The sequence below is a fragment of the Acomys russatus genome, chromosome 10 (genome assembly GCF_903995435.1).
Source record: "Acomys russatus chromosome 10, mAcoRus1.1, whole genome shotgun sequence".
In the NCBI taxonomy this organism is placed as follows: domain Eukaryota; kingdom Metazoa; phylum Chordata; class Mammalia; order Rodentia; family Muridae; genus Acomys; species Acomys russatus.
In genome coordinates, this window is record NC_067146.1 from 37,592,725 (window position 1) to 37,616,267 (window position 23,543).

General features: G+C 39.6%; 1 protein-coding gene across 6 annotated transcripts in view; it reads right to left on the reverse strand.

The window, feature by feature from the left end:
• Cdk14 (cyclin dependent kinase 14) overlaps positions 1–23,543 on the reverse strand; it is a 539,697-nt gene that overhangs the window by 202,310 nt on the left and 313,844 nt on the right. For all 6 annotated transcript variants that reach the window (XM_051152013.1, XM_051152018.1, XM_051152014.1 and 3 more), the window contains 2 exons: positions 21,884–22,004; positions 119–212 (listed from right to left, as the gene is read on the reverse strand). In XM_051152013.1, the coding sequence (XP_051007970.1) occupies positions 119–212; positions 21,884–22,004 (215 nt within the window). The remainder of the gene's footprint in view (positions 1–118; positions 213–21,883; positions 22,005–23,543) is intronic.

Consider the following 23,543-nt stretch of genomic DNA (forward strand, 5'->3'; position numbering starts at 1 on the left):
TTAGAACTAAATGTGACAATGGGCAAATATGTCTTAAATTATTTCAGGCAGTTCATCAAGTCACTAAAGAACTAATTAGAGACAAGTTTTTCTGAGAAGCACTTTGTATAGAACTTACCAGAAATATTCGTTCAAGTTGATCCTGAATATCTTTCATTCCTGGAAATGCAGCGACTCCTTGGATCATCTCAACAAAGATACAGCCAACTCCCCTGAAGAGAGAATAATTATTATTTAAAAAAAACTTCTATAATTCTGCTTAGAAAACCAAATCAGAGAACTGAATGTCCCCACACCAGAGAACGCTCAGTGGTCAACCAAAGCTGCGAGGCACACCTAGACCCACACTCTGCACCCCCTTTTTCTGTTGCCCTGGGTGGACTCTAAACTTGTGCAGCCACGCTGGCTTGGAACACAATGGAAACCAATGATGCAGCAGGTTTCAGCATTTCCTCCCTGTAGGTGAAGAAATCCTTGGCTTGACACAGGAAAGCTTCTGTGGTCCTGTCCTGGCACCTTTTCCAGTTACGGTTCACAAATTCGTAATGGACTATTATTCTCTCTCAGCTGCTGGTGCTTCTCAGTGAGCTCCCCATCAGCATCATCTGGGAAACTTTGAAAAACCACAAATGCTCTGACCACAAACCCCAAAGATTCTGCCCAGGCATGAGTTGCTGAGATGGTTGAGGGCAGCTAAGCACAGGGTTGCTGAGCCAGATTCATACCCTGCCAAACAGAAATGTCTCATTCCTTGGAACAGCTTCCCTTCACACATTAGCTCTTGGGCTCTAAAACCAATGCAGGCACTAACCCTGCATCACTGTCATCTCCTCCAGGAAGCGGGCCCTGTACTTTCTAGCTAGTATACAAGATCGTTCCCCCCATGCCCACCCCTGCCATAAGCTTGCTATGACGATCCAGTGAGCTCAACCCTGCCACCTACCTGAACTGCCATGTTCATAATACCTGTCCACCATACAGGCAGACAGCTAGTCAAGTACACGTGCTGAGACCTGGGAGAACAAGTCACTTGGAATAAGATGGAAGGGACCTGGAATAAGCCAGGGAAGTCACACTAATGACAAAGAACTAGAACAGAGTGCGCGTGCTCTCTCTCTCATTCCTGCACATGAAAACCTCTGACCCGATCTGATTCCTGCCTGCAGGAGACCAGGCCGTGCAGAATGCTTGGTAATTTTTTTTTTCAGCTCTATTTTTGAATCATTCTCTATCATTTTTAATGTCTCTGCCTTGAACGTGAGCAGGTTTCCTGACTGACAATACCAGGCCATTTCTTCAAATGCTGCATTTACTTCAATCTAGGGCAAGCAAACCATTGTATCGCTAACTTACGTCAGAGTCCCATGGGGTAAAAGACAAGTGACCTACTTCTGTGCAGCCATTTCAGTTGTTGTCACAGTTGTGACCAACACTGTTTCGAATTAAAGTCATACGTTAGTTGGAATGACTTTCTCACAATGCGTGCCCCATCACTTCTACTTAAACATGCACAGAAGGGTTTATACGCCAGAATGCCTGTGTAAATCCCAGGTTACATCATAAACAGAATTTCACTCGGGGAATGAGAATTAGTTTCATCTCATTCTAGACAGATGGAGTTCAGATGTCTGACTGCATCTACTTAAAATGCTAGTATGGTAGTTTTCTAAATTTTTCTGCAAAGAATTTTTTGCAAGCCTATTGACCCAAGTTTCCATTGTCCTCTTATTCAAGTCCACATTAAGCATTGTGAATTTGGAATACCCACACCTTCCTGTTTTCTGCCTCTGTCTTTCCTCTTGCCCCCTTACTCGGCATCTTTGACTGTGAAGCTGACCATTTCCTATGTGCATAGGGCTGAGCTGTCTGGAGGGATGGGGGAGGTAACAATCACACTGTCGGAACTGCCTACAGAATTTCTTGTTCAGCTACTTTTCTTAGTTTACATCGTTTCCAAAATATAATACTTAGCAGATAAACTGACACTTCACTTCTGTTCAGTTGGAAGAAAACGATACTGTTACTCTGTAGATTTTAAATGCTTGGCTGGCTGGCTAAGAGATTTGGACATTCATTCCTAATGGATGGTTTCTATGACATCATTTTTCTCAAAGACACTTAAGATTACACTAATGAAGCTCAAAGAATATACTTAGCGACCATAAAGAAATTATAATGCACAAGAAAATAAATTATAAGTAGAATTATACCATGTATCTTTTTTTTTTTTTTTACTAGAACTGCCAGGCAGCAATAAAAGTCCTTCAATTTCACATGAAGAAGCCACTGCCTGCCTCCGCCCTTTCTCTTTACCATTAGTTTTGTGCTTCTTTAACAGACAAAGTAAGTTGATGGCACTGAGCGGGTTGTTAAGAACGAATCCATCTACTTATTCACTCACTCACCTCACTTAAGAAATGATGTTGTATATGGGACCTGTCTTCTTTTCTTAATTTGAATGGTTATATTATGACTATCTGCAGAGTCTAAAGTCTTCATTAAGAAAAAGATAGGCGATGCTGGGGAGACAACTCACGGTGGTTGGTTCTGCATGCATGAACACCCAAGTTCAAATTCCCAGCACACACATGCAGACTTGAGCATGGCCACGGACACCTGTAATCCTAGCACTGTGGGGGCTAAGACAGACAGGAAGATCACTGTGGCTCGTTTATGTGAGAGACCCTGTTTCAAGGGAGTAGAACAAAGGGGACAGAGTAGGACACCTGATGTCCTCCCCTGGTCTCCACAAGTAGGCACACCAGCCTCTACATCTGCACACACACATGCATACACCACAGGAATACACATACACACTACAGAGAAAAAACACGGTCTGGTGCAAAAGCTCAGTTAAAAGGCCTCATGCAATTTAATACACTGACACCAGACTCTAGGATTGCTGAGCTGGCAAGATAACTTGATGTGGCCACCCAGGCACACATAGCTTTCAACCTTTGGAACTCCAGTTTTATAAATTTAACTTAGGTCATCTGCATATGAATTATAAATGCTTTTTTTTTTTTTTTTTTTTTGGTGTTGTTAAAATGGAGAGAAAATAAATAAATAAATAAATAAATAAAATGGAGAGCAATGGATTTCAGTCACATCACTAGCCAAAATGTCCTGAAGGCTGGAGATTTGGCTCAGGGAATGTACTGTTCTTTTAGAGGACCTGAGTTTGCTTCTAGCACCCACATTATCTGGCTTAAAGCTGCCTGTAACCTGAAGTCTCTGGCTACTGTAGGCACTGCACTCACGTGTATAGACACCTCCCACACACATACATGCACATACCCAAGTAAAAATATTTTTTTAATTTTAAAATAGAATTTGAAACAAAATTTATAATTCTTTGCCATAATAAGCAAAGAGAGGTGCCTTCTCAGGCCTGGATGCCTTTAATTTGGTACTATTTATTGTGAAAAAGAATACAAAGTTAGGAATAAAAACAGTATAAAAGTGAACTTAAATAAACTTAGTCAAAATTAATTACATGATTTTAAATGCTAAAAAGTAAGCTATAATGTGGAAAATAATAATCAGTATTTATTACTAACTGTCACAGAAAAAAAACCTCTCTATTTCTTTCTGCAAATTGGTTGGATAATCTATAGTGGATTCATAATATCTTAAAATATCTTTTAAAAATATTTCCCTCCTCTTCCTTCCTCTTTTGTTTATTTGTTTTTGGTACTGCTGGCTTCAAGGCTCCCCCACCTTGACAAAAGACCTACCTCTAAACTAAATCCCTAGCCAGATATCCTTTCTCCTCTCATTTGATCTGGGTTGGGGATCAAACGGAGAGACTTGCACATGCTAAGCATGTGTTCTCCCACTGAGATCTACCCAACCCAGTCACATCCTTTTGTATTAAGAGACTAAACAGATGACTTATACTTTTCTCTAATGTGTGATATTGGTTTCTTCTATACTCAAAAAAAAACAAAAAACAAAAAACAAAAAAAACATTTTGCAGCTTCACTCCTCATTATGGGTAAGTTCAAACAAAATTTAAGGGCCATTGCCAAATTAGGACAATCATATCGCATTTCCATATACACAAACACAGATTTTTAGTATATCCTATAGCTCCGCGGCAAGATGGAGAACAGGACATGCTACACTCGGTGTGGAAGTCTAGGGAGACTCAGGGATCTCGAGGCCAGAAGAGCTAGAGAGTGTCAGCCTGTTGGATCACGTGATACGGGACCCCATGGATGGGGCCTTCCAAGCAGAGGAAACAGAATCTAGTAAGTAGAGAGTCTTGAGAGAGTCAAGTGCTGCTGATATGGCTTTGTGTGAAAAAGTGGAAGAAAGGCTAAAAACAGCTAGAGCTGATATTTGCTTTTGTAAAATTTTTGTTTTACTCCACAGTGAGTACATACACAACCCCCCTTTCTTCTATTCCTCACTCAAAGGGAGACACTTGACAGCTGGATATACCCACAGACACTCAGAGGGGATGGAGAGAGGCTCAGTAGTTAAGAGCACTGGCTGCTATTCCAGGGGATCCAGGTTGCAAGGGGGACTGGGTGGGGTTCTGTCCTCAGCACCCACATGGCAGCTCACAACTGCCTGTTAAGTCCAGTTCCAGAGATTCTGAAGCCCCTGGAGATGCTGGATGCCCAGGGACACACTATATGCACAGGCTGCACAGATATACGTGCAGGCAAAAACATCCATGTGAATGAAATTAATTAAAATGAAATTCATTACAGCTTTCAGAGTTGAACCCATTACAATCACTAGTTGTTAAGTCATCTGACCCTTCCCAGTCCTAGCAGTGATCGCAGTAGGCAAAATGTAGGCTCCTTTTCCAGAGGCTGAGGGAGGGATAAGTGCAGAATGATATACAGCCTATAGGCCTGCCTACTATGGAGCTTCATATAGCCTCTGAAAGATACAAGCATTGTTTCCTCTTCAGATTTATTTGCTTTTATTGACACACTATATATGTATATATATTTCGATAAAATATTGACATGATGCTCTGAAATGTGTGTGAGAGTAAAATCTAGCTAATCAACATCTGTATTATTTCACGCACTTATTTCTGTGGTGTAAAAATGATGTTCACACTTAGTATTTTTCAGTCATACACTACACTGTCATTAACCTGTCACCATGTTAGTTGAGAGGCTTCTCAGATTACTCCTTTCTGTCACTTTGCATCCACAGCATCCCTTAGATAAGGACGAGCCACCGAGACAGTGTGAATCTGGAGATGCTTCAGAAACAAGTCCTGGAGGGATTGCTTCTCAAAATGGAGGGTTTGGGCATTGGTTGGTACGACAGGGTGAAGGAAGAATTTATCTCCATGAGTCAACATCACAAAGAGTTTTTGTTTTCTATCTAGAAGATTGGAGAGAACAGTATCTCATTTCTTGAGAGAATTACCTTTTATTTTATAGCATAAATGCTAGGACATTCAGTCTATTGAGCTGAATTTTATATGTAAATGCACAGTAGCTGAGATCTGTGATTTCAGGAGTTTTTTTTTTTTCTTTCTATCTGCCTACACTATGTCTATACCCTCCATCACTGACTCTGCATGCTGATAAAAGGAGAATTCATTTTTACATTATATCTTAAGTTTTCTTTTCCTTGTACTAAATAATGGAGATTGGAAGCTTATACAGCCTTTTTCCTGTTACTACTGTCATGGTATACACAAAAAGAAATGTATGTACCTCCCAGTTAGGGTAGGTGACAGTCTGAACAACAGGCATGAGTTCTAGAGAGGGGCCCTCACCATGGCTGCATCATCTCATAGTGAAGGAGGAGAGAAAGACAAGGTAAAGAATGGCTAACTGCCAGTCGAGGAGCCAGAGCCATACCTGGGCATGTTGTATTCCTTTCTCTGAGCATCTCTCTGTCTCTTGACCCTTGTGTTTGATTATATAACCAAATTCTCAAACTGGGAGGAATAGAGTGAGGTTGCCAAAATCACTTACTAATATGCATTCTGCAGTACCTGTTTGTTAAAGTCCTGGTTAGATTTTATGACAGAGTGTGACAGCACGTATAAGACTGATACAGGAAGATCATGAATTCAAGTCCAGTATAGGTCTGGTCCCAAAACAGAGGGAAAAGAGGTAAGTGGGAGGACCTAATTATATCTATCACCAAGCATATTTGATTCCAAGCATAATCTAAATGGTCATCTCTAAAAAGAAAGGTAACATAGTACCTATGCAGAGGTCTCAGGGACCACCTGAACTGCCACTGTCACAGCAGGGAGAAGCTGCCCCTTTGCATGCAGGCTTCTCCAACTGCAACTGAGGGAGGCCTCCAATGCAGTCTAGAGAACTTCTACAGCCTTCACAGAACTTCTAGAATCATCGGCATCTTCAAAACCTCTGCAAAGAGGACTGCAGACCAAGACACTGATAACTTACTCTTGAAAGGAGGCAAGCAGATGAACAAACCCATAACTTAGTGCATTATCTTGGCTTTCCCCCTTTCAGCATCATGTTGGCACCAGAAATCCATCGTCAGCCCATGTGTCCATCCAACAGCACCGTGGGAAACAGTTTCTCTGTCTAGTGTGTATGCTGGTCCTGCAGGATCCTATCAGAAGCTGGACTCTGGCTTACTGAGTGAGATCTGAGATCTGAGAATGCAACGAACTCCTAAGTTACTCCAGGGTGGCTGTTCTCCAAGTCAGACACTGAAAAGCAAGAACCTGTGTAATTCTGTTTTGAAAGAACTTTGGGTGCCTCCGATAAATCCCTGTAAACATGTATTAGAACTATGGCTGAAAACACAACAATGAAACAATGGACTAGTAAATTAAATTAGGTTGAATGTAAACCACAATCTAAACTCAACACTAACTCAGAAAAGCTTCCTCGTTAATTAACCTAGCAGGTAATTTTATTTAGCCATGGTTCACTGAAACAAACTATTATCCAAAGAAAGCTGGAGCTATTTTGTGCACCAAGGTGGCTATATATTTATCCCACTTTTCTCTGAAGAAACATATCTACTTGCAAAACAAGCCAACTTTTTTTTGTAAAAGACTAAAGAAATAAATCAACTTATTTTTATTATAACTTGTACGAAAATTTCTTATACATAACAGATGTGATCTTTTAATTCTAGCATTCTTAGTCGTTGAAAAGCGAAAGATTAAAAAATTACACTTCACCATGCCCTTGGTGGGTACTGAGAGGACTGAATTGATTAAAATGTCACTCACCATTTACTGTGGTTAGTGCTTCATTAGGCACCGATAGGCACAATATATCTTTGTCAAATACTTCTATGGAGGACTCAGCTCTCAGGCCATGAACAAACAAAACCCTACATTGTGAGGAAAATCCCTGTTTAGAAAACATTCACGTCCATACAATAGAATTGTAGCAGAAAGAGCAACTTGGAACTAAATTTTCAAGCTATTTAAGAAAATTATGTCTCCAACAAGATGTATCTACATATTAAGCAAATCAGAATAAAAATAATACGCAAAAGCAAAGAATGGGCTCTGGAGTGGAGTTCCAGGGTGGCCGCAGCAGGGAATTTGCAGGTCTCTCTGACCAGAGTCCACATCTGCAGTTAAGAGCAGCAAGAAACAGCAAGGACCCCTGACTACACCATGGGCTCCATAAGCTCCAACGATAACTTTGGTCACATATGTTCAATAGCATGTGCCGGTCTATATGTTCTATCAGTAGTATTTTTAATCAAGCAGCAACCAAATATTTTTGTTTTCTTGTTTCTCTTTAGTTTTCTATTTAGCATCTCTGAAGTCTCCAGTCATAAATCCAGGAATCATCCAAAAACCTTGCCTTTCATGGGATACAGCCAAGCCACTGAGCATTCTTCTAACCTTTAGCCACTTGCTCTTCCCTCCTGCCCTCCTTTTTCCCTACCTGTTCCTGGGTTGTTATCTGACATCCCTATGCATTAAGTGCCAGCATTTCCATGCCCTTGTGACATCTTCTTCCAGGAATGCACCTAGTACTGTCAACTTAGAAGGATGCTGTGCTGGCTGGTCTTATGTCTACTTAACACAAACTAGACTTATCTGAAAGGAGAGAACCTCAATTGAGAAGATGCCTCCATAAGATCTGGCCGTAGGACTTTTTCTTAATTAGTAATTTATGGGGGAGGGCCCAGCTCATTGTGGCTGGTGCCATCCCTGGGCTGGTGGTCCTGGGTTCTGTAAGAAAGCTGGCTGAGCAAGACATGAGGAGCAAGCCAGTAAGCAGCACCCATTCATGGCTTCTTCATCAGCTCCTGCTTCCACCTTCCTGTCCTGTTTGAGTTCCTGTCCTGACTTCCTAAAATGATGATTTGAAAGTGTATGTTGTTTCATCACAGCAATCGTAACCCTAACTAGACAGATGGCTTTCTCAAGTCAGGCTGAAGAGCGTACTGCTGGGCCTGTATGTATCCAGAGATACATCTTAGCACTTCCCCTCAGAGTTACCACTGATGTAACTGTATTCTTGTGTAATGACACACAATCTTGAAGGCATGTGGACCTTTCTCATCCCTGTGACCAGCACAGTGACTAGTGAAAATATTCAGAAAATGCCTTTAAAATGAATGAATCAATCAATTACTTAAGTGAGTCTGAGGAGTACTCACACACATGGGATAGTCAAAGGAGATGTCTAATTGATAATTAATCTTACTACATAAGATTAAAAAATTTTAAATTATCCACTTTCCCCCAAACACCACCATTTTAACTTTGTTTATAAGATACCTCAAAGAAACTCCAGCAATTGCCATACTTTAGAGATAGAAGAACTTCAGCAGTGCCCAAAACAATTGCTTTTAACTTATAAAGAAATTGCATTTTCTAAGTACATGTCCAATTTCAGCGCCAGGTTTGGAAGCTTTCCTCCTGAGTATGTCTTAATAGGTCTTCACAATCAGACGAAAAGATATTAAGATGGTAATTCTGTTTTCTATCCAGGTGACATAAGGATGGCCGGATAAAAATAGAGCTGGAATCAAGTGTTCAGAATTAGAAGTTTTGGCAGAGAGTGTAAAACAATTAGCCAAGGGAAAAAATGTCTACTACCACTGTGAGTTACCCTCAGCATATGACAGCTACAGATCTTTATAGATGTCTTAATATTTGAGAAAGGTGAGCATGGGTCGTGGTTAACCATATAGATAATGAGGGACATTCAGACTGCAGATAAACAGCTGCCAGGTATAGTGGGCGGAAAAGAAAACACCCCCACCAAAGCCTACTCTGAGGAAAACCAAATAGAAAATGCAGAAAGTTACATCAAACAGCATGGGGATATTACATGGTGTGTTTTAGAACAATTAAAGAAGGAAGTCATTTAAAACACAACCAGAGGTAATGCTTCTCAAAGGATTAAGCATAAACCAGGCAGAACAAGAAAAACAAATTATGAAGCCTGAACATCTTTGATGTCTGTGTCTCTTCCAGCTGACGCAGAATAAGCAAGATATTTCTAAGGCTTCTCTCAGCAAATGCATCAATTCCTGTTCAGCAAAACAAAGAATTAGGGGGAAATATGATCATATTCAGGAGGAGGAGGTCCCCCTCAGTCACAGTTATAGGGAAGGGGAATGGGGTGAAAGAGGGAGGGAAGGAGGAACGGGAGGATGCACAAGATGGGATAGCAATCGAGATGTAATATGAATGATTTTATTTTTCAATAAAAAAAACAGTAAAAAAAAAAAAAAAGAATTAGGGGAAAAATCTACTCATGGGTATCTTAAAGATCCAAGCAAATGACCTATTTCAGCTGTTTTGTTTTCATAAAACCATATATGGTATATCATGAAGAAAAATTATTACTAAAATTTTCATGTAAATTAGTCTCCTACAAGGAGAATTCTGAAATTCAATTATGTTGCACACTATATTGGTATTTAAGTCTATTCATCAAATGGCATAGCTGAATTTTTGATGGACTCTGATTATGAATATTATAACACTACCACATTAAGATAAGTGACAGGGCAGCTGATAATTAAGAATCATTTAGTAACTCAGATAATATTTATAAGATATGAAGACAAGAACACCTTTCATCATAGAATGTCATGGTTCATTTTTTGGAAAAAGCTGTGTACTTTTTGGTGCATTGTTGAATACTTCGCCTGAGTGTAGTTTAAAGGCAGAATCGGTTCCCTTTCACCCTGGAGTATCCTGTAAAATGTCATTCAAAATGAATGAATGAATGTCTAGACTCTTTGTATGTATAAGGGAAATCTTCATGAGAATGGGGCTACCCTGGGATTCTAAGGATAGTTTTGTCTTTTGTGTTCTGGTTTCTTTCTGTGCCACCATCAAACAGTGTGGGAAACATAACCAAACATCTCCAGATGGGGGTGGGGGGTTAAAAATCATCATAAAACAATACTAAAATTATAAATTGATTTCAGAGTGTTACTTAAACTCTGAAGCAGCTTCTAAGTTAAACATGTTAAATTAAACATGACAAATAAGTGCAAGTTTATATTGTTGCTATAATAAGGTTTTAATCTGTTGAATTTTCATTGGGTTATGAAAATATTCAATTTCTAAAAGCAAATATGGCAAAAGCTAGGAATAAAAGTGGAATTGTTTGAACTATCAATCAGAAAGAATGATAAAAGCCTTGCCTGGCTCTGTAGGAAACGTAATTAGGTAAGTATCTCACTAGCTGACTCTCTCATCTCACATGGGAATACGGAGAAATACAAAATGTCATGGCAAAGATGAACGACCCTCATACACCCCAGAAAACAGTACTCGGGTCCCGCCTCTAGCGATCACTAAGTGACTGTCACAGACCTGGAGTTCTGGATATTTTAATGGATTCAGCAAGCTGTTTCTTGGCCACTGGTAGGTTATTTTAGTTAAGTTTTCCTTCAGTTCTTTTAAATGGTTGCTTTGGGGTTATAGACATGACTCAGTGGTTGAGAACAGATGGTATTTTTGTGGGGCTCAGGTTAGATCCCTGAATCCACATGGCAGCTTATAATCATCTGTGAACTCCAGCCCCAGGGAATCCGATGCTCTCGTCCACCCTACCAGGCATACATGTGGCACATATACATAAATGTAGGCAAATACTCAGATACATAAGAAATAAATCCTTAAAAATTATTGCATTATTTTCTTCATTCTTTGCATGACATTACTTAGCAGTGATAATAGGAGAAACTACATACAATGAAAAAATTAAAAGAAATGTTAGGTATTTAAGCTTATTAACTGCATGCTGTACCATCTAAACTAGAAAAAAATCTGCTAATACATTTAAATTTTATATAGCAGTATATCTGTAAAGAAGATATGATTCTTATTTAAACTATATCTTATACAAAGCAGTATCATGAAGAGTAAATTGCCTCCATTTTTGTCCATTGATGAGCAGTGAAAACAGCAGACTCTTTACTGAGTACTGTTATGAATGGTATTCATAGAGTTGGCTAGTTTCTGTCCAATCACATTTCCATTTACACACAATTATGTTATTCCCACGCATACAAACCAGCATTCCATCTTTTTAGATTCACTGACCTAGAAATTTTCTCGTGGGTGAGAGATAGTTCTTGAATGTCTTGCTAATTAATTTTTCTCTTGAGACCAAGTCTCATGGAGCACAGGCTGGCCTTTAGCTCACTTGGTATCAGAGAATGAACTTGAACTTCAGATTCTCCCGTTTCAGCACCACATGCCTGAGACAGCAGGGATCCACTAGCACAGCTGCATTTATGTGGTGCTGGGGACCAGGCCTGGACATGATGCTAGGAAGCGCTCGACCAACGTAGGTAGCTGCATCACTAGCAACGTTTGCGTGTTTAAACAGCAAGTTCACAATGGACACATACAGGACATAGATCCAAAGGTCGGCCTTCTTCAATACATTCTTTATATTTACGGAAAATGTTTATCTTTTAAAAACTATGAATCCATATTTTGTCTCCTTTTTATAACTGACTCTTAAATCAAAATTTGGTTTTCTTGTAAAGTTTGCTCTCTTATATAAAGTTATTTTTATTTCACTAACAATAGTAAGGCTTAACTGTTTCCACCATCATGCCTAGAGGCTGGCAGTCACAAAGTTTCCTCCACAGCTCTGTCATTTCACTGGCTCCCACCTAGGGCCACCTTAACAATAACCCATTCATGAGAACTCAAAGCAGCCATCTTATCATAGTTAAAGCCATAAGTATTGAGTTATCAATGGGAGAAGGGCATACTGTAAAATGTACAGTTCTTTTTTCCTCTCAAGGAGACCAATATGCCTGATCAGAAAAATAAAATTAAAACAAATTAACACACACACGACAGGAAGGGACCTGGGGTGAGAGATAACCTGTTTTCAGATGTGCATGAAGGTGTCTGGATCTGCACAGACCACAGACAACAGCAATTCCGAGCTGCAATGAGAGGATTTGCAATTTAGCAACACAGACAAAGCTAAGCACAAGGAGACACAGGCTCTAAACATTGGGAAGATGGATCTGACAGCTGGGAATGGGGTGGAAGATTAGAAATGTGTAGAAAGGGTAACTGCCCCATCAGCTTCCTCTCACCAGCCTCTTCTCCGACACATACATGAAATGTAGTCAACAGAGTTTCAATCATGTCATGATTGAAAATGGGGAGGCCCTGAGAGGAACACAGGAGTCTAGTGAGAAGTATGTGCTTTGTCTGTGTGCTTGTCAGGTCCCATCATCTACCCTGATCTGAGGACATCATCTATCCGCTACCAGCTTCTGAAGAACCAAAAGTAGTTCCGGGATACAGATTTTGGAGGGTTTCCTGTCAAGAAGGCCAGCCTGATGCGAACCCAGTGCTCTGACCTGTACTGGACAGGCATATCTTCAGCAAGGCGTGTACTGGGGCTCCTGGTCTGAGGAAAAACACTGCATATTCAGAAAGATGATTTCTATGTGAATATATACATATATATTCTGTATTTTGTATATATATGTATATATATACAATTTAAAACTTAAGGATATATATGTATAGATCGCTCTCTCTCTCTCTCTCTCTCTCACACACACACACACACACACACACACACACACACACACACACACAACTTAAAACATAAATGGGGTGGGCTGAGGATATATTTCAGCCACACAGTATTTGCTGCACAAACAAAGAGCCTGGGTCTGGATCTCCAGCGTATGCATAAGAAGCCAGGCATGATGGCATGGGCAGCATGCATCTGTAATCCCAGAGCAGGGAGGTGGAGACAGGGAGGTCCCTAAAATTCCCTGGCAAGCAAGTCTTGAACATAGGAACTTCAGCTTCACTGCCAAACCTGTCTCTAAATGAATGAAGGAATGAATGGATGGATGGATGGATGAATGAATGAAAAGTTGAAGAGCAATATAGGAAGACGTTCAACAATGATCTTGGCTTTCACACATATACAAGCATTCCTGGACATATAGTAAACACACACACCAAAAAATTAAAGGGATTAACCTACCTATCACAGTCCTTAATTTACATATTTCTAGATTAAAACATAGAATCATAGTCTACCCACGCCCCATTCTCCCATGTAATATGACAATATCCTGAGCTGAAATTTCTAATTCCTAAGACAGAGGCTGTATGTTCATTCCCTTAAAATGAAGTATAGCATCTTCCATTTCATTGTCATATCCTAAAGCACTCTTGGATGCTATAAGCCAATAGAAACACAAGACATTTAATTTGGTTGACTGACAGACCCAAAGGGTAATAAGAATGCTGCTTTCAATATTGATACAGCTTTATATTTCTCAAGAATTTCTTGTAATCATCTTTTTCTATTCTCACATTGCAGTGAGGCAGTAGTGTGTCCCAAGGTTGTAATAATGTCATGACACTTAGACTGTGTAGCTGGCTATTTGAAAATCAGTCAGGAAAACATTTGTGAGCAGCCAAGTACTTTGCCAACACTGACAAAAAAGAAATTAGGTGCAACTTAATTTGTGCAATATATCTACATATTCACCCTATATACTATTATTGATACTCTCGTGGCCAAATATGTTGACTGAGTGACACTTTGTCTCACAGACAATCACATTGATAAATGAGATGTAAAAATATAACCACACATTTTTCATTAAAAACAAAACAAAACAAAAGCTTCTATTTATCATTCCAGAGGCAGATCTGGGTTTGGCATGCTGGTGTTTCACAACCAGACAGAGTGAGAGGACCATATTGACAAAAACAAAAAACAAACAAACAAACAAAACCTCATAGGCAATGATAGCTTTTCTGTAGCCAGCAGTCAGCCTAGGGTGTGACTTAAACATGGAAACTATTGCAAATCTCTTTGACTGAAATACAGAGCCAATTATTGTTCTGGTGTATTTTAAGTCATGTGGCACAGTTGGATCCTTTGTACCATTGTCCTTGCTGAATTTTTAACTCCCAAAGGTATCATTGTATGTTCATAAACTAGGCAGTAACTTAAAATTTCAGAAGCCTTATTACTTGTAATGGACTGAAAACTCTGACTTCCAGCAGGGACATGCAGGTCCTTCTTTGTGGCTGTTGCACCCCACTGTCGGAAGCTACAGTAAGTCAGTTGGAGCATGCATTATTTGAGCTCTGCTTGAGAGCTATAAGAGAGCTGAATTTGACAACGACTGTTTCATATCTTCCTTGGCCTCATGACTGCAATAATCAGAAAACATGCAAACAACGCAGGCAGAAAGATGACTCTGTTGTGGCTCAGGAATCCAAAGCTTCATTCTTACTTAGCATTCTTTTTAAAAATGGACTCATTCACTTTAGCAGGAACGATAAAAGGGTAATGACTAGGAGTTGGGAAAATGTATTCAGCACAGATACTGGTATCATGAAACTATATTCAACCCAATGATTCATGTCTTTAAAAAAGAGGCTTCCTTGAATAAAATTGTGTCATAGAAGATATTGGAATAAAGCTATCAGGAGAGACAGACAGGGCATGGGCTCCTGAGTGAGAACCAAAGCCACCCAAAATAGCAGAGCGACACAAAAGACCCTACATGGACTGAAGTCTAATATTTTATAAGGCACTTTGTATGTATTTTAGAGTTACATTAGTAGTAAAATGAGACCAATTTCTTACAAATCGTCTGATGAGATAGTACAGAATATTGGAAAGACCAAGGGATGCCGACAAGGTTGTCCTACAGTGTGCATGTTGACGATTTACTAACCACATGACTTTAAAGTCATCATTTAGATGTGGTGAGCATTGTTTGTTTCACTGCATAAAAGGGAAGTAATTTAAAAGCACAGCAGGGCTTAGCTACAGTTATGCCCAATGAAAGTACATACTATTACTATTATTATCATTCAAGTTTCCAAAATAACACAGACCTCACACAGAAAGAATCTGTGTTCAGGATTGGGGGGGACGACTCTTTCTCTTAAAATAATGGTAAATAAACCCAAGTCTTAAGAAGTTTTATTGTATAAATTGCCTTGTTTCAAGATAGAAAGATCAACTAAGATGATGGCAGAACACTGGATACTGCCAATACATATGGTCATTAAACTTGTGTAATATGAAACAATGCCAAACAGCTTTATGATACTTAATAAATAGGCAATATTCTTTCTAATATACTAAAAATCAATCTTGTTTCAGACATTTTCTTATATATTACAACTTGCACAGATTTTTTTCCAAACCACCCAGCTGCTACAATGTTAAATAAATTAATTTTAATCTTAAATCAGAGATGTAATAGAGAAGAGGTGATTTAATATGCAATCTCATTATGTTTGACAGGCTTATTTATAAATGATCTGCTCCACATTTTGACAAGCATAGTTAATATGTTAATTAGCTTTAAAAAAAGATGATGATAGGAAGTGCCTGACATCCCATCATTCATTGCGTACTATGTTGGGGGGCAGCACAGTTGCTACCATGGGTTCCCTCTAAAACACAATGCCTTTGACGAGATAATCACGTATTAACAGTGGATAATTTAGTTATCTGATACAAAACATTTAATCCTGTAAAATGATCCCCAGCCTATTCTGCTTTAGAGAGTGTGTGCAGCTGCAAACACAGCTCTGAGCATCTAAGAAGGGACAGACGTTTATTTAAAAACACCGGCCAAGGACTATACGTGCAGTAAACTTCAAACCCCTACCCAGATCTAGCCAATGGACAGGACATTCTCTACAGTTGAGTGGAGAGTGGGGACTGACTTTCACATGAACTCTGGTCCCCCATATCTGACCATGTCACGTCCCCCTTGATGGGGAGGCCTGGTGGCACTCAGAGGAAGGGTAGCAGGCTACCAAGAAGAGACTTGAAACCCTATGAGCATATAGAGGAGGAAGAGGTCCCCTCAGTCACAGTCATAGGGGAGGGAAATAGGGGGAAAGCATGAGCGAGGGAGGAATGGGAAGATACAAGGGATGGGATAACTAACTATTGAGATGTAATATGAATGAATTAATAAAAAAATAAAATTAAAAGAAAAGAAACAAAGAAAGATAAATAAATAAATAAATAAATAAATAAATAAATAAATAAACACCAGCTCTACAGTGAGATCTGCACTCTCCAGAGAGTAAAGAGCTAACAGACAAGCCGCCTTCACAGCCATGTTTCCACTTGTGTGCCTGTCAGAACCCTGAGCATCTCTCTGGCTTCTAAGCTTAGCAATGGTTTTCCATGCTTTGACTTTCAAGGAGCAACAAAATGTAGCCATCAGCAGACGTTTTACAAGAGGCAATGCTCAATGTGATTCTGCTCTTTGGATCTGCATTTATGAATGGAAACAAAAGTATCAGAACTACCTTGGTTTGAGTTCTCAGGTGGCACTTGGCATTCGCATGGCGCCATGGTGCTGGAGACCTACAGGAGAAGCTCCTGACAGTGCCAGCTCTGATTTCTATCACACGCTGACAGCGTTATTACATATGTGTCTTCATTAATATTTTTACCGCCTGCGGCTATTTAACACTGTGTAGGGATCATCAGTTTTTAGTTACTGCCCTGCAGCCCCAGGACAGTAAATGAACTGTAAAAATAGCCTGGAACTCCTGCCACCTGCCTCCCTGCTGCTGTCCCTGGGTTAATATTTGTATTTTCCTTTGATGCAGCTGAGCCATGACTCAATTACAATCCCCATTTCCAGGTGTCTGAATATCCTGCATCGATGCCATTGATTATGCAAAAATCAGTGCCCTGTGAATGTCCCTCTCATGGGAGAGACACATGCATTTTTACCTGACTTACAGCAAAATAGCAAAACAGCTTCTAGAAAATTGCTTGGAATGACATCAGATTCAGAGTGACAGGCATAGCACAGACAGACTTAGATTTTTTTAGGGCTTGGTAGGGAACTGAAAATAAGGACAGGAAGCTGCTCAAACCTGACACATTTGCTCGTTGTTTCTAGCAGTGAATAATCTTGGCATGTGAATCAAAGGGCATTTGGGGTCCACTATTTTCTATCGGTCTCCTTCCCTTCCTCTTAAACAGCAGGCAGGCTTCTTCATAGCCTTCTATTATGTCTATGTTCTAAGCAAGTTGGCAGCTAGTGCCCAAACCATTTTTTACACACATGGGGTGTGGTCTGGTAGGAAATGAAGGTGGACAGATTAGAAAACAAACAGTGTATGCTAGAAGCAAAGATATTAGCAAGTCATAGCCCACCCTGTACTTGATACTACAAAGAACGTTTTCCCTATCCCACCCTGCCATGTGTGTACACATATGCATGTGTGTGTATGTGAGTGTGTATATAGGTGTGTGTATTTGTGGGCTTACTGGTGTATGTGTGAACACAAGTGCACATGGGGGTCAGAGGTCAATTTTGAGTGTTGTTTCTTAGGAAGCTCTTTATGTTTTCGGGAGGAGGGCAGTTCTCTCATTGGCTTAGGGATGATAGGACAAAAAGTAGATTATTAAATCTACTCCTCAACTTAAGGCCTTAATTGCCACTCACAAATAAGGTTAATTTTAATTCATTGATACAAAATTTTGTATATTGATACAAATAAGTTTAATTTTGACAAATTAAAATAGAATTCAAGTGTAATATTATTCTCCACACATTATATTTCTACGGTAATACGAGGTATTGTACACATACAACTCAATTGATATGTGGTTTGCTTCCAATACTCTGATAGTGTTATTGTAAGCTGTTTAAGATAATTAAGTAATACAAGTCAATCGTTGATCAATTCATAGTCATGTCAAGTATAAAATATACATGCTAGCTTTAACAGATATGATTCTATAGATAGATATGGTAAAATAGTTAGACAAGGTCTTCAAAAACCTCAGAGACTTACAAAAAATGGCATTTAAAAATGTTTCTATTGTTTTAAAGATTCTTTGTCAATAAGACAGGTTAATTCCTGGCAGGACCCTACCTACCTCAAAGAAAATGATGAGCATTAAAGAACCTCGTTGTGGAGACGGCTTTGAGTGTGGCAAAAGAGCCACGGGACAAAAATGTCCTTGTTTCTCCCTCAGAGTTCTGCCTAAAAATAAGCAAGCTTGGACACAGGCAGAGTTGATGGCCAAACTCTGTCAAGACAGGGTAAGCCAGTCCTCAATAGTTCCTGCTTCACAAATATGTCTGTCAGATATACCGGGCCAGAAGGCTGAAGATGATGCTCCAATGTTATAGTTTTGGGTGACTGTTCAGGCAGCAAACTGTCATCTTTTCATTTTGGAAGCTGCCAACCTGCACTTCCTGTTTACTTAGGTTGCTAAATTTATTCCTTCTCAAGTCTCTGATGTCGTTGAAGACCAGATAGTTTTTAAATTAAACTTAGTTATTTGGGAGTTAAAAAGATACTGTTAGGTCTAGAAAGATACTTCTAGGTTGATAGATTTGAGCTTTGATAGATATTGATTTAATTGAAGACTTTAAACTCATCAAGATAAAAAAGATAATACTTTCTTCAAGGTTGCCAAATACCTTTTGATTAAACATTATGTATATAAGTCTTACCTATTGGTTTTTATATTTTTTAATAATTGTACTTATTGTATATAAAAAAAGGCCTTTATTTAGACAAAAAGGGGAAAATGTTGGGTGATGGTCTGATGTTTTTTATGCTAATTACTGCTTGCTGTATCTGTGACCCACCTTTTAATTAATAAGAAGCCATCCGACCTGGGCAGGGCAAAGGAGATAGAGGTGTGCCTAGGATTCCCTGGCTTAAGAGAGAGAGAAAATTCTGGGAAGAAAAAGAAGACCAGGAGAGAGACCTGAAGGGAGAGGAGTAGAAGGCACCATGGGTTAGATGGAGGAGAAGCACATGGCCAGTGTGGACAGAGGATTTGGCCCAGATGAAGAGCATTAACAAGTATGAGGGATTATGGATGGGAGGTAGCTTGATAGAAGTTATTAGAAGCAGATGGCATGGGATTGAGGCAGGTATGGGATACCTGCCCCACTATGGGAAGTAGTTTAGAGGGTTAATGTCTGCCCTGCCCCCAACTTAACTAAGGCTATTTTAAAATATAACAAGTGTCCGTGCCTTAATTGATCGCTAGCCGGGCATACTGATAATACAGATAAATTAAAAACAATAAGTGGCACCCAGGCTGACTGGACACTGAGACTCAGAGTTCAGCGTGTCCAGCACACTCATTACTGTACACTGGTCTTGGGGATTGAATTCATGTCCTCCAACTAAGCAATAACCCAAACATCTTAAACAGCATTGTGGCTATGTGTTGTACATACTTGTGGGTGTGTATATGTATGAGTGCAGGTGACTGAATGTGTATCACAGTGAGGCCAGAGCTCAATGGTGTCCTTGCTGTCCATCTTAATTTTTAACACAAGGTCTCTCCTTGAATGTGGAAATCAGTGATTTGGCTAAGCTGAGCTCCAGTGTCCTGCCTGTCTCCTCTCCCCTCTGCTGGGGTTACATGCATGTGCCACCATGCTAAACCTAGGTTATCACACTTGCAAGCACCTCATAACTAAGCCATATCCCTAGTCCATTGGAGAATATTTTTAATGGTTTCTCCCCAACACCACCAAAGCTGAGCCACAGGCACAGTAATAACAGCTTCTTACATTTAGGGGGCTATAATCTTGGCTAAATTGCCGAGCAACTAAGACAAAACTGGCTCCACACCCACAATTATTTCAAAACTACACATTTTATTAGTAGAGACCTTAGCTGAACTCACTGGGAGACTACTAAGAATTTCCACATGCCAAAATAAAGAGAAAAACACTTCATAACTCAAGACTGTGATATAACTGTTATCTGCATAGCCAACTCTCGGCTAACAGCAGAAAGCAGCAAGGGATTAAGGAGGCAGTCAGCTTGTACCCAGGTGTGCACTAGCCTCTCACTCCAACCTTCCCCGTCTATGTTACCCCATGATAGGCCTATCCTTAGGAGAAAATATTAACTACATAAAGAGGAAATAACCAAGGGGCTGGAGAGATGGCTCAGTGGTTAAGAGCACTGGCTGTTCTTCCAGAGGTCTTGAATTCAATTCCCCACATCCACCTGGCAGCTCACAACTATCTGTAGAGTCAGTTTCAGAGGATCCAACACACCCTCTCACAGACATGCAGGCAAAACAGCAATGCAAATAAAATAAACAATTAAAAAAATAAAATAAACAAAGAGTAAATAACCATTAAAAAGCCAAAGCCAGGGAGTGTGATGAGAAGATGGACCAGCTCAGCCACTAAACCATAGGTGGTGATAGTTACTCTTGGGATTTAGAATATCATTAAAATGTGATTGAATTCATGATGAGGTATACAAATTTATGATAATAGATCATTGGGTGTTTCGTAACCTAGATTCTTTTACAGTGCTATATAAAGCTATAACCTATAATGATACCTATGTGTACATGTGATGCTGCAGATGATTTCCATGCAGCAACAAACCCCACAGCTAGGGGCATCTTAAACACACATTAAGAAAGTCCCTTTGCATTGTTATCCATTGCAAGGAATCTGATTGTTTTCTTAATGTATTGGTTTTATATGAAATAGGTCAGGGAATAACCTAGGGCTCATTAGTGACTAATTTTTAAGAGCCGAGATGGCTGAGGGTAGAGCTCTTAAGTAACTACACAAGAGGAACATAAATAAACCATGCTGAAGTTTTACTGAGGCCATAAACATTATATGATCGCGCAGCTAAATCCTAAATACAGCAGCATAATCACTCAGGGACGATGGCTCCAGTTATAAAATAGCCACAAGCTCCATGAATCATTTTACTTCAAACCTAAACGTGAATCTAGAAAAGGAAACGCTGTGCTCAACAGCCACGTGTGACTCTCTCCAGAGTCATAAGAACAAGGCTCGTTTCCTTTGATGATTATGACAGTTAGATCTTACATGACTGGGGATGCAGAGTTGTTTGCTAGTATTAACAAATATGTAACAAACATTACCAACCACTTCAATTCACTAAAAAGATCTTTCACAGCTGGCAGACTTCTGCATGAAATATTACTGTCCTGAAATTACTCCATATTTTTTTTTAAAACTCATGACATTTCACTTTGAAAAACTGGTATCAATAGTTTTCAATCAAACCAATTACCAGAGCTTTGTGGTAAATGTAAACATTTTCTCTCACACCTCTAACTCTACTGCTCTTTGGAGATACATACTTCCTCATTATAAAATAAGCCATAAATTACGACCTTACAGAGAAAATTACAGGGCTGACAGAAGAAAATAAAAAGCCTTTGACCTTGTCTATCAAGAACCATTAGGAGGTCCCATCTGGAGCCGACTCTGATGAGGTACCATTCCCAATCAGGTTTTACAGAGACAACAGTACTGCCACACACATGGGCGACACTTCTGCACCATTAATCTTTGTCCAGACTGTTAGATGTTTGCCTAGATTTGGCCCAGACCAAGCATGGCGCACAGATTAGCTCAAGTGCTGATTTCTCACCACATGTCAAGGCAGGTGGAGTACTCTGTCGAGCCCAGGAGAACATCTGGGGGTCTGTACCACAAGGTGACCACTTCGTTGGAGTACGTGTGACTAGGGACGGATTTTGCTCTTGCCAGACCTGCAGGATAGAGCAAACATAAAGAAGTTAAGTGGGCATTAAAAGAACATGTGTTTTAAATTCAAATCTTCCACTTAAAAAGGCTAAACAACAGTACTGTAATTCAGATTCATGAAGGCAAGGTCAAGCAAGGTTAGTACAACGTTTGAGGAGGCCGTAGGTAGTCTCTATGTTTTGAATACATGTTAATAACCATCAAGTCATTCACACTGCAACTAAAACACTAGTATTATGGATCTGATAAAATATCACTAAACAAAAGCACAACCACCTTAGAATCTCCTGGCTACTTCAAATGTCTGCTTTTTATAACTCTAGCTCTGAGAGTTACAAAACTTGTAAGTCGTATCAGTAAGGGTTCTTTGGACAAACAATTTGTTGAAAAGACATATTAAGGCCAAAGTTTCCCAGCTGTACAACTGATCAGTGCCACCAACATTTACACGTGTATGGAGTCTGTAATAAGAAAGCGCAATTCTTTTCTCAAAAAGCTGCACCAAACGTTCTTATGGCGTGCTTGTTTCTCAAAGACTCAAAAGGGCCACACACTGGGGAGGTTTCTCTGAAAACGAATGAGCTTCATAATTATAAAGCAATGATCAAACTGGCACATATAGATGATAAGAACAGATATCAGATTGCAAGGGGGGAAAAGCAGCAATATCACTCTAATTGAAAAAGTTTATGCAATTTGACCTTATAACGATAAAAATTGAAGCACAGACACAAGACACAAGCAAACAACATGTTTTTGTATGCCCTCATGGTTTACCTCTGGAATGTGTGATTATCCATTTCTCAAAAGACTTATTTTACTTTTAATCATGTGTATGGTGGTATATGCACATGTGTGTGAGACCCTAAAGAGATCAGAGGAGTGTGTCAGTTCTCCTGGAGCGGGAGTTATAAGTGTCTGAGAGCTTCCTGATGTGGGTGCTGGCAGCCAAACCTGGTCCTCTGCAAATGGACATGTCAGTACATACTATTAACTGCTGAGCCACCAATCAGGCCCATCCCCTTTCATAATCTAGTAAATTTTTCTGAGTGTTTTTCCAAGAATGTATATAATGATTGTCTAACACTTTAAAAAAATATTTAGCTGCAGTGGAAGGATTGAACGATTGAACATAGACCCTCCTGCATGCTGAGAAAGCACTATCAGCAAGTTATGTCCCCAGGGTAATATTTAAAAGAATAAACAGATTTATTTTTATGTTTAATTGTGTGTGTGTGTGTGTGTGTGTGTATACATGCACATGCTATGTACACATGCATGTAGGTGCCTGTAAAGGCCACAAAAGGGCATTGAATTTCCTGGAGTAGAAGTTACAGATCGTTGTGAGCTGCCTGACTTTGGAGCTGAGAACTGAACTCGGGTCTTCTGCAGCATTCTAAACTACTGAGCCATCTTCATAAGCCTTCTGAGCCTCTTAACAGTCATACATTTCACAATGTTGTTTTTGAAAGTAAAACAAGTAACAGATCACTACTTGGTTGTCATTAGCAACAAATGCAATACTAAAATATTCCAGATCTAAA